Source organism: Gallinula chloropus (genome assembly GCF_964237585.1).
Source record: "Gallinula chloropus genome assembly, chromosome: 14".
Classification (NCBI taxonomy): domain Eukaryota; kingdom Metazoa; phylum Chordata; class Aves; order Gruiformes; family Rallidae; genus Gallinula; species Gallinula chloropus.
Window position 1 is genome coordinate 15,201,369 of NC_140099.1, and position 11,717 is coordinate 15,213,085.

Here is an 11,717-nt window from a genome sequence, read left to right on the forward strand (position 1 = left end):
CTGGAAAATCTTTTTACCAGCACCCATACAATTGTTTTCTCTTAACTACTCCAAGATGGGTTTCACAAATGATCTTTAAGCAAAAAAAATGACAACTACAGCTTAAAGAAAAACAGCAGGGATAAGTAATAAACGAAATCAGTATTTTGCAAGGTAATCTGACATACTCTAATTCAAATGAAAACTCTGCACAAATCACAATACACTGTATTTTGCACCCTTCAGGTATCTTGAATAAATGGTCTTCTCACAGGCAAGTTAGATTCTACTCATCAGTACCTCAAATGTAAACTGGCTAATTTACAAGCTAAAGAGCAAGACCTCCGTAGTGCATAGAAGACCTTCTATCCAAGACATATTTTAACCCCTTGCAGAAACAGGTCAGTTATCAACATGACCAGGAAATGTAGAAGCATACTTTTATTTTTATTATTTTTAAATCATGTTACTTTTTTCCCACCGCTGTCCAAGGCTCCAAGAAGGATGGACTCATGTATCTGCTCTTTACTTGCACCTTACAGAGTGCTCCCATTAAAAGGGGTATCATACTTCCATTCATCAGAGGCTGTAATTCTGATTGCTTTACAACAGGGAGAAGCAAAATTCCAAAGTAGTCTAAAAATACTGAACATAGTAAATACTAAGCAAAATTCTGTTTCAGAAGAAAACCTCTTCTGTCAAAATTAGCATCAAACTGTACAGTAATTCACCAACACTGTGACAGTGAAAACATACAGTCAAGTGTCATATTCAAATTCTGACCAAGTTTTATAAAACAGCTAAAGAAATCAGGGGCAAGGCTTCTTAATCACCACTATTGCTTTCATGGAAAACCCTTAATTTTGCGCTGCTCAGTGCAGTAAGACTGACTGCAAGTCTTACAGCTGAATGTAAGGAAAGAATAAGGAAATTGCATTGAATAAGAACAAGGAAATTGCATTGAGGCAGTTACTGATTTTTGGCATAGTGCTCTGCCTTTCAACTTATCTTGGTTCCTAAATTACAATTACAGCACACTTAGAATTAATATACATCATAGAGGGAGTCAAGTTCAGTTTTTCAGCAAAGTAGCAGCTTTCAAATTAAGTACATTACATACCAGAGGTCTGCATTTTTATAGACATTCCTCCCTGGCAATTTCTCCTTTCCTAATTTTAAGAAAAATTTGGTTCAGAGAGGCAATGGTAGCAGTTCAGCTATGAGCACAGCTTTTCCTCTTTATTTCTCCAACCATTAGCTAAAATTCTGTCAGACTTTGACACAAGGCATAGATGAAATTATGTTAGCGACCCCTCTGTCATGACTTGCCTGACTTTTATTTGCCAGGCAGTAGGCTTGCTGATATAAATACACATAAAAATATTCATGTTGCACTATCAACGTATGCAAAACACACATTTAAGAAACCACTGCACCGAATCAAAAGGGCCTTTTTTATATTTTGCCCAAACAAGAGCTGATGTTTTACAATGCAGAGCACCAGAGTGTTACAGCATAGTTCAAGCATTTCTGAAGCACTGTTTCGGAACTTCAGTGTGACTCAGGATCCGGACAGCCTTGATGCTTTCTTCCCTATTCAAGTTTGAAACAAACACAGGAACTTGCATATACACACACCACATAACCATCCACACAAGTTCCCTGCCATTAGTTCTCGTACTTGGGCATAAATCTCTACTACATATCTGCAGCTAAGTCTGACTCCGCTAGTACACAGCAGAACCATTTCCCCTTCATTCTGATTTAGAAATGCTATCAGAAAACAGAAATAAAAGAAGATGCATCAAGAGAGGTAAATCAGTCATAACATCTCCTGCCAAACATCCTATAGCTGCTTTAACATTAAAACCCCCACACTGCTATATTTTCAAATATTTAATTTGTATGCTCATGCCTCACATGCAAGATGAGCAGTGTTACACATGCTTTTTAGGGTAGTTAACAATCAGAGCTCTCAGCAGTTTTTTCAAAACTTGCAATTCCAGAACAGTTTTCCAGAACAAATAAGACTTTTTTGCATAAATCAAGCTTGGTTCTAGTTCTCTCTCAGGATAAAAGACAGTCTTTGTGCTACAAAAGGTAACTAACTTACATTCCCTGTTTCCTTTGGCTTCTTTCCCCAGTTGCTCAGTTTAGGAGAGCCAGATTATATACCCAGTGCTGGAGTCACATTCTGGGAATACCAGAATATGTTCTTTTAATGCTTTTATTTCACTTTTCTGTAAAACTTACTATTTTATACATACTTAGGACTTCCTAAACACCAACTATGTGTCCATACTAGTATACAGGTTGGAAACTGAGGAGTACTAATTGGAAAAGTCAAAAGAAAACCAGTATTTAGCCACACAAAGCATAATTGGAAGACTATTCATTTACATAGAGATCTGTTGAAACAAATATTTTAAAAGATGACACAACATTAAAAATAAGCCATACAATTAGCTGTCCAAATTGAGTAATTGAAGAAAGAGGTATTTACAAATCTTGCCACTGAATGTGTAAAAAGGCAGAGATTCCCCTCAGACCTCCTGCAATAAACTGTTTTCAAGGCACATGGGAACCACATTCAGTCTCAGTATTCAAATAAACTGTCACACTTTAATGTTTAACACTTGGAATTCACACTCATTCTTTAAGGGTGCTTAGTGTTTTAACAGCATGCAACATCGTACAGATAGTTCAGAGTATTCTACAGTATGGAGGACTAAGGGTGTTTTTGCAAAGTGCTTAGCAAATTCTTTCTGAAAAATTCCTACTAAGCAAGTGGTCAGGAATGATTTGGTATCTGGCTTGGCAAATCTGACTATTTAAAGGCAGAAAAACATTTTTTGAATGCAAGATCTGGAAAGTAATTTATATCCCTGTTTTCCATTCCCTTTTATTGCAACACATTTTCCTGCCAAAATAATCCATGCAAGAATGCATGACTGAAGGAATCTGCTCACAGTTCAATAGCATACTGTCAACTCCCTTAGTCTGATATATGACTCTTAATTGAAGGAATTGCCATCTTTTTTTTTTAAAAAAAAGATTTTTAGGAGTAGTTCCAAAGAAAGAGATAATGAGGAATAGCTGAAAGAAACCTGCATGTCCAGCAATCTCTGACTAGGTCAATAAAAGCTAGCAGTTATCATCAGGAAGACAAAGGCTTTGCATTTTGCAAACCAAATATAGTTAAAATTCTTTACCTTCTGTTGACTTAGAAGTGACATCTGACAGTGGATGGATAAAAGTGGCAAACTGATCCACATAAGTGAATTCTAAATATATATCTGATGTATTCTATAAGTTAGATTCTCCCTTTGCTAGAAGGATCAAAATTTAAAATTAAAAAAAGTCATAGTGTTGCACAGAATTGCAGTTTTCCAAAATACTTGTACGCTTAATATTTGGGGAATCTACAAGGATGCACACCGGGAAAACCATAGTTAACAAACACTTAGGGGATTAACTGATTCACATCTCTTTCATTTATTTATTTGCATTCACCTCTCATTTATTTATAATTCTCAAAAAAAAACCCCAAAGCAAACCTAAAACCAAACAACTGAAAGAAATACTACAGTAATACATGATAAGTGCAGTAATAAATGTTTGCAGGATTGAGTCCTAAATTTATTTGCTCAATATTTGAGCCAAGTTATTAGCAGCTGCCATTGCTTGACAATTAAAATATAACTTTTAAAAAACTCGTATTAGAGAGCAATTACTTTCATGATTGCTCTTGTAGGTAGTCTGGGGCTTTTTTCCTGTATTTGAATCCTGTATGCAAAATACCATTATATGGCAGAGCAAATAACAGAGCAAAAGCATCTTTTTCAGAACAATGTTAGCAACACTAAACTTTTATCACAAGTTTTCTCTCTCTCCCTGCACCTACCCCCCCCCCCCCCCAAGTACATGTGCTGTCACAGTTTAATGACTACAAAATGAACTAAACTTTAAGAGGCTGTAGTGGATAGTGTCAGTTTATACTGGATTGAGAACATTCAACTACTGCAGTCAAATCCACCTGTGGTCAACAAAATTATAAACCCATGATGTTGGTTCATATGTTGGTAACGTATGTAGATGTCTTTGAACACCATTTTGAAGCTCAGCATTTCAGAAGTAATTTGCTCAATATGTAGGCATAATCATTGAATGTGTGGGATAGGAGTAAATCTTAGTTGCAAAAGGATCCTTCAAAACGCCAAGTAAGGAATTTCAGGGGGAAAAGGCAGGTTACACAGGTACATACAAATTCAACTAGTGCAAACCATGTTTCCCCATGAGGTCAGCACTCAATCTAAATGACTATATGCTTACTCCAAGACAGTGTCTGCAAACATATTTGCGGTATTTGAACAAGCAATACAAATAGTTGGTCACTGGTACACTAATCACATTTTGTGCTTTAAGTCCTTTCCACAGCACTTAATCCATCAGAAAAAAGTACATGCACACAAATAACACAGCCTTTCATATCCTTACCTAAAAGGTGTCTCCAGTCTTGCAGTAATTCTTAACCACACTGCTTAGGTAGAATTTTTTTTCTCTGTTGCTTTGTGGGGTTTTTTGGGTTTTTTTTAACAGCATATTCAGCTCTGTCAGGTTTAAAAAGTAGTCACTTTGTTTACCCCTCTAAGCTTCCACCTACTGCCACTTCTCACATCCTCCCCTTGGGCATTCCCTAGCTCTCTAAGGTAAGTTTTGCAACTGTTTTTGAGCAACCCAAGACTACCAAAACCAGAAGGTGAAGAAACAAGAGATATAAGGGAACACAGGATAGCTGCTCCAGTAAATAAATTGATTGCCACAAATTTTAAGAGTTCACCACATAGATCATCTAGCACCAGAGACAAAAATCATGCAAAAAATTCACTCCACAGTTCACTCACCTCCCGCAATTCAAGCCTCTGTGCCACTGCTTCCAGACTTTCCTGACCCGTGCTTTCCACCGACAGCGTGAACTCCACGAATTCATTGTTGAGCAACTGGATACGAGCCACCAAGCAACTTTTGCTGGATACTGTGTAACGTCGAGTTCGTTTCAATTTTAACCCAAAAGGTAGAGGCATCTTCTTTTTCACCCGCAGATGGTTACTGATAAAAAGCAAGTACCGCTGGGGCCTCCAGAGAGGACAAGTAGCTATCTCCTCTCAAAACGTAAAGAGCTGTAAAGTCTCCAGAGATCAACCAGCAGCAGCAGTATCCATTAAAGGAAAGGAAGTTTTCCACCAACACACAAGTAGAAGGGGCATCCACTGGAATCCTAGTAAAGAGCAAAAGCAAAATGAATCAGAAATACTTTGATTGGAAAGGGGAATGGTAACATGGGAAACATAACATGGATATTTTTCCTAAATCTAAATAACCAGCCTGCTTTTCCAAAACACAGAGCTGTTACGCATTCAAATAATGAAATAAGCACCAGAGTTTCTGGTTTTTCCACAGGCAACACCAGTCTTTGGCAAGTTGTTTTGTTTTGGGTTGTTTTTTTAAAAAAAAAAACTTGCAAGTGAATGAGTCTTAATCAAATGTGGCTGCAATGACTTAAGTATTTCTGAATGGAATCAGTATTTAAATTAAATACCTCTGTGATGTCCAAGCTGCCTAAGGTACTCCTAATAGTGAAAAAGGCATTTTCTTTAAAAGCAAATCCAGCGATCTGGCCTGTTTTTCAGAGCGGCGTGCTGCCGCAGCCACTATCTGTTGGATTAAACACAAAACCCAGCCCCATAAATGATTAAGGGAAAAGAAAGAAAGAAAAAAGGCGTTAAAGCTCACACCTTAGCCATTTCCTGCCAGGCAATTAAGATCCAATTCCTCAAACTTCCCCTGAATTACAGCTAGCAGTACCATTATTTCTTTTGCTAAGCTGCTGCATGTTTCAGATTATGCTTCCCCTCGTATGCAAATTCTGAGAACCATTTATTTTCTGATTTTTCCTTGAAAAACATTCCCAGCCGAGTAGACACCCATTTCTACACCTTTTGCAAACACCTTCACACCCCCTCTCCCATCAACTCCGTAAGGTACAAGAAACTGTTTTCTGACTGCACGCCTAAGAAATGTGTCACTCTCACTAGCGCTGGGGTTCAGCGTTCCGTAAATTAAGGTTTATTTTCCTTCAGAAGTAGGTGTGTTGAGAGCAGGGGGTACGGCGCAGCGGCTACCTCTGAAGTGAAAGCGCTTCGCGCCACCCTCGCCTCAGGCGGGATTTCTACGGCCTCACTCGCAGCGCCCCGGGCCTGGGGGGCGGATGCGCCCCCCAGACCCGCGTAACCCCCATGGGACGAGGCGGCCGAGCTGGCGTGGGGCGGGGCAGCGGCCCCCCGAGCCGGAGCAAGAGCCTCGTGGCCGCCGCTCTGCCCACGCCGAGCCGCAGCTGCGCCCCAGCCCGCGCTGCCCGTAGCCCGTGCGCTGCCTGCGGCCTGAGGGCCGGGCCGCGCCCTGAAGGCCGGGCTGCCCCGCGGGAAAGCTGCGCTTCTTCCTCTCATTGTTAGGTGCTGTCGGCGGGGGCAGCGCCGCACCGCCTGAAAGGAACAAGAAAACAACCAATCTACGTTTTGTCCGGGCTGGTGTGTATTAGCAGCACCTTTATAAAGGCGTAACTTGGTTTCTGAAGACTCTGAGCACTATCAGACATGAATAACGTGGCTATACCCATTTTTTGCGGTGAGGGAAGCAGAAGTAGTCTTATTAGGACACCTGTTTTTAAACTAGGAGGATAGCTATCCGCAAACAGACACACAGGACTCCTACGTTTATATACATACGTAGAAACTTGATGTTATTCAACACAACCACAAACTCTTTAGGCTTGAAAAATCTCATATCAGGCTCCCTACTCCCTTAATAAGCAGCACGGCAAAGAAAGGCAGTGGAAAGACGCTAAAGGCCTAAAACTGGGGAGGAAGAGGCAGCCGCACGGCATTTTCCCTCAGTGACATCTTTGCAATCCTACCTCAAAGAATGACAGTAAGTGTATTTCATGACCATGTCTGAATAATCTGGAAGCAGTTCTACTATCCTACACAATCCCCATCCTCAACAGATAACCACCTTATCTTAGCAAAATAAAAAAAAGACCTGACCCAAACACTATTTTTGGACGCAGCTGCAGAATAAATAATAACTGATAGCAAGCAGCAGGTTTCCCTGAAAAATTTAGGGATACGTGGGGACTCCTCACTTTATTATTACTTGCTCTACACTGTGATCCTCCAAATCCTGCCTCCCTGGAGCAGTATGCAGGGAATGCTCTCACAGACAGAAGCTTTTAGTTTCCTGCCCACTGCCAGCAGTCTCGCACTGGGTTTATTCCTGGCAGAGAAACTTTTGGCTGAGTGACCTCAGCTCACGTCCCCAGGGCCTGTTTTCCAATACATTCTGTGCACTGTTACACACTTTCTTCGGTGCTACAGCAAGAAGAGAAAACACAAGCTGCAGTCAGAAGTGCGGTGCTGTTCTAATCTCATTTATTATGTAGTACCAAAATGAAAGCCATTCAAATTTGTATGCCCCCACCAGGCCATCAGAAAAGTATTCTAAGGGCATGGGGGGAAAATACTAACCACTAACCAGAGGCTGACCTGACACATGAAATTCCAAAACCATCTAATGCCAACATGAGGCAATCTCAGACTTTCATTTATTTCACTGTGCAGCCAGGTAGCAGTACAGAAGTTTAGAGCAGGATATGCAGAACGTGCCAGGAGTACTCTAGGGGTTATAATCTGTTGTTTGTATTTATTGCATTTACCGTAAACTATTTAATTTTAACTCACTGCATGTCTAACAATCTTCAGTACTTCTGAAATAGATTTATAACAAGGAAGACTTAAGTAACTAGCTTTCACTCCATGTCACAAAAGACCAACTACAAAAAAGTAATTCCTGTCCTATAATAAGTGAACATTTTAGAATAAAGGCAAGTTTGATGAATATCACTGAGGTATCATTCAGTAGCTTCTACTGCTGTCTGTACTTACTTCTTGATAAAGCACTGCTCTGCTGATTTTATTGAGCAGCTGTGCATTCAACAATGCTAAGTGCTCTCATAGTTGTCTTCTGCATTACTTTAAATACAGACACATCTGCAGTGTTATGAAGCTACTTTAGCAAAAAGGAACTACATACCAATAGGGGTTACAAATCCAATTGATGACCTCTACAAAAACAAACCTTTATTTAGAGAGCCTGGACTTTTCACACAACAGCCAGAAATCTCTTTAGTGGCCAAACTTCGTACATTTATATTTGAAGACAAACATGTAGTTTCAAAAATATTAGAATTTCAGCAACATGGCTGTGACTGTCCCACGATTGTTAAGTAGCTTTAGGTACACCTCCCACTCCCCCCTCCATAATTGGCATTTTACTTTACAAAGATTTTTTTTAAACAGCCTGCATGAATGACAACGTGTAAAATAAAACTGCACCAGGAGAGACTTGAAAGGGATTCCCATTATTTCAAATGCTTGAAATAATATTTTTTTTCAGGAATGTTTGGGTAGCAAAAAGACTCAGAATACTCCACCCTCCCCTTGTTTTACCAGTTAATCTTTGACATGACTCTTGGACTGAAAGAGCAGCAATAAGTGCATATCCCAAACCTCCCCTACCTCCAGAAGCACAGATCTGAAGCCTTTTCTTTTCAAAAAGTAAAAGCTTGAAACTCCTCAGCCTTACAGTACACAGCAGAGAAGATCACCCACTATTTTGTTACTGAGCATGATGTTTTGCCCTTACCTTTTGCAGTGATCCAAAGACACCGAGTCTTCTTTCACATATGAGTGGCTGAAAAGACCCCACAGCGCTCCAAGCCTTTCTCTCCTGGAGCCATCTCATCGGTATTCCTCAGGCACTGACTTACTGTGCTCCTCTTGTCCGAAACAGCTGCTATCTCGGCTAACCCACCTTCTTCTTAGATCACTCATAGTGAAAACATTCCTCACTTCCTGTCTCAAAAAGCTTGCTCTGGATATCATTCCACTAGGTAAAGAGCTGGGGGTGGAAGAAAATATCACAACAAAATACCCCGGTGCCAGCCAGCTCTCCAGGCAGCCTCTTTCATGTGACGCTGTGCTGCATGAGCGCAGATTGCGTTCTGGGGGATATTTTCAAACGGCCCGTCTCTGTGTGCCTCCCTGTGTGTGCATTTAATTTCTTTTCCTGGAGGCGTTCCCCTTGCTCTACCCATGCGGAAGGATACGCTGAAAGAATTAAAGCGAAGGCCCGTATGCTTGTAGCCCATTACCTCAGAGAGTTGGAATGCCTGGCAGGGAGAATGTCAGCAATGAACAGCTGCTTCTCTGGCTACGGGGGCATTACAGAAATAGGGGTTACAGCAAATAGCAGGCAATCCTTGGGTTTTTTTTAATCATATGACCATGTATTTTAAGCCTTTCCAATTAAGACAAATCTCTTACCAAAAAAATCTGTTGGTCTTATTTTCACATAGCTTGGAAATATTTTCAAGTCTTAATCTGTATGTGCTGTACCAGATGATCTATGCACATACATTTCTGTCTGCAGCTAAACCCAAAACTCTTTGAAAAGCTTCAGCTGTCGGTAACATACACAGCAGGAAAATGCAGATTAAAGACTGATCTTTCAGCCCTTGTTTGGATTTAAAGTTCCCAAAGTGTCAGTAGAAATTATGCCCTTAATAACAACTGCCATAGCAAGCATTAAATGCATATCAGATAAGTAATATTAAGTGTGTTTAACCAACGGACACATCGTATAAGGGACTGCACGCCAGTCCCTGAACTATATGGAGACCTTTGTGTGTGCATGTGTCAAATCAGCAATTGTTGTATGCAGTTTGGAATTTTATTGCTCTGGATGTTGTGTGAGCCAGGCAAAAGCATATACAAAGTTGAAACAGGTCAGGGATGAGGAAAAAGGTAAAGTGAGTCCGTGAACGCTGACTCATGACTGTCAAACTTAGAAAGTGTTTTGGTAATGTAAAGCACACAAACATGCTACTGTCTAAGCAGGTCTAACCTGCAGATCTGCTATGCAAATAACATGTTACTCGGGAGGACACTAATCTCACCTGAAATATGTAGGTAATTTTGTACTGTGATGAATTCTTGCGAGTTATTTCTCTCAGACACAAGGGGCTTTCCTCTAATTGGGGGAATTAATATCTCTGCCCCACCCCCACTTCAGCCAAAGTTATGATGAGCAGTCCATAAGCCAAAAAACTCCTTCAGGGGAATTTTATATAGAGTAAAATAAATGTTAACTTTGACCTAAACTAAGCAGATACCTTTTTCTAATGGTATCTGCTACAGGCCAGAGCTATGGTTACTCACTGGAGGAAATTAACTGATAAAATGCATGACAAATCCAAGCTATGAAAATTCAGCGTAATGAAGTGAACCCTTCCTATTTCTAAACAGTTAATTCTGGAAACAAGGTCTAAATTTTCTTATCTGTCACATTTCCTATTCTAAATCTTGAGCACACCCATTTCCTGCCCGATCCTCTGTCTGGAAGTTGCATTTGTTGGAGTTTTATTACTTTCCATAGTTCATCCTTACTGTTTTTTCTCTCTTTACATTTATGTTAAAGACAATACATCATCTTAAAAGAGACAAGTAGGACATTGTCAGTATGCTTCCCTGCAGATTACAGGGGTTTTTTTGAAGTTTACCAAATTTACTCCTGTAACATTTTTTCTGCTTCCTATAATCCCAGTTTGTATCTTAACTTTTTCTGCACTTTCTCCATTTTGCCCTGTCTCAGTTTTTGCCTCATCATCTCATCATTGCCTGCTTTGCTCCACTACCAGCTCTAATAAATAAGACAGAGAGACAAAGTTATCCACAAAGGTGTGGTGAACTCTGATAAAGACACGTCAAAAAGACATGGAGTGATTGCCTCAGGGCACTATGCAGTGCTTCTGCTTCTCCCCTTTAGCCCCCAGTCACTACTAATGACATGCACAGGTAGAAACACACACATCTTTTTTTCTGTAACTCTTTACTCTTGTTGAAGATCACGGCAGGAAAACACTAATATCCTACAGCTGAATGGTGCAGTGGTTCTATATGTACAGGGGAAAGTTCCTGCCCATTGGGTTGAATTTGGCCTGCTCGTAGTGCAACAGGGAGAAATCTCCTTTGTTCTTGTTGACATCTTCCCTTCTGGAACAGTTTTGATACTTTTTTTCCCATCCTGGTCCAAATACGTGATTGCAGTTGAGTGTATCGGCCAACAGGGTGAAGGTTGACGCAAATATTCACCTTGTTCCAATTCTGGGAACTCTGTCCAGCATCAGGTCTTTGCATTGACTAATGGTAGGACAGAAGGTTGGAAATGAGCCAAATGGGAAGAAGAATCAGTCGCCCTCCAGGCAGAAAAGCAGTATGCACATGCATACTCCTCAGCCTCCTGGAGATTTTTCCATTTGTGATCAACACACAGGCAGGATACTGCAGAAACCGCTAGTTAAAGGGGCATTCTCAGGATGCTGAAACAAGAAGTTATCAGGGAAAACAGCTTTGCATGCAAAATAGCCACTTCACGAACTGAAAAGTCAGAAATACTACATGTGACTTAAACCTGTTCTCTGAACAAATTCACTTTATTCAGCACTTCTGTGTTTTGGCTCTGTGCCTCTCCCTTTTTGTTTTTCATCATCCATTTCTTATTTGTGAAAAGCAAGAGAGAGCTGGGTCTTCATGCATCATTAGATATTTCTGGATGGTAGTGGA

At 40.4% G+C, this 11,717-nt stretch overlaps 1 protein-coding gene across 1 annotated transcript in view; it reads right to left on the reverse strand.

Moving 5' to 3' along the window:
- The window catches only part of PTPN21 (protein tyrosine phosphatase non-receptor type 21), a 35,989-nt gene extending 30,925 nt beyond the window's left edge, over positions 1 to 5,064 (reverse strand). The window contains exon 1 of the mRNA XM_084270638.1: positions 4,884 to 5,064. Within this exon, the coding sequence (XP_084126764.1) occupies positions 4,884 to 5,063 (180 nt within the window). The 5' untranslated portion in view covers position 5,064. The remainder of the gene's footprint in view (positions 1 to 4,883) is intronic.
- Positions 5,065 to 11,717: the final 6,653 nt, after the last annotated feature.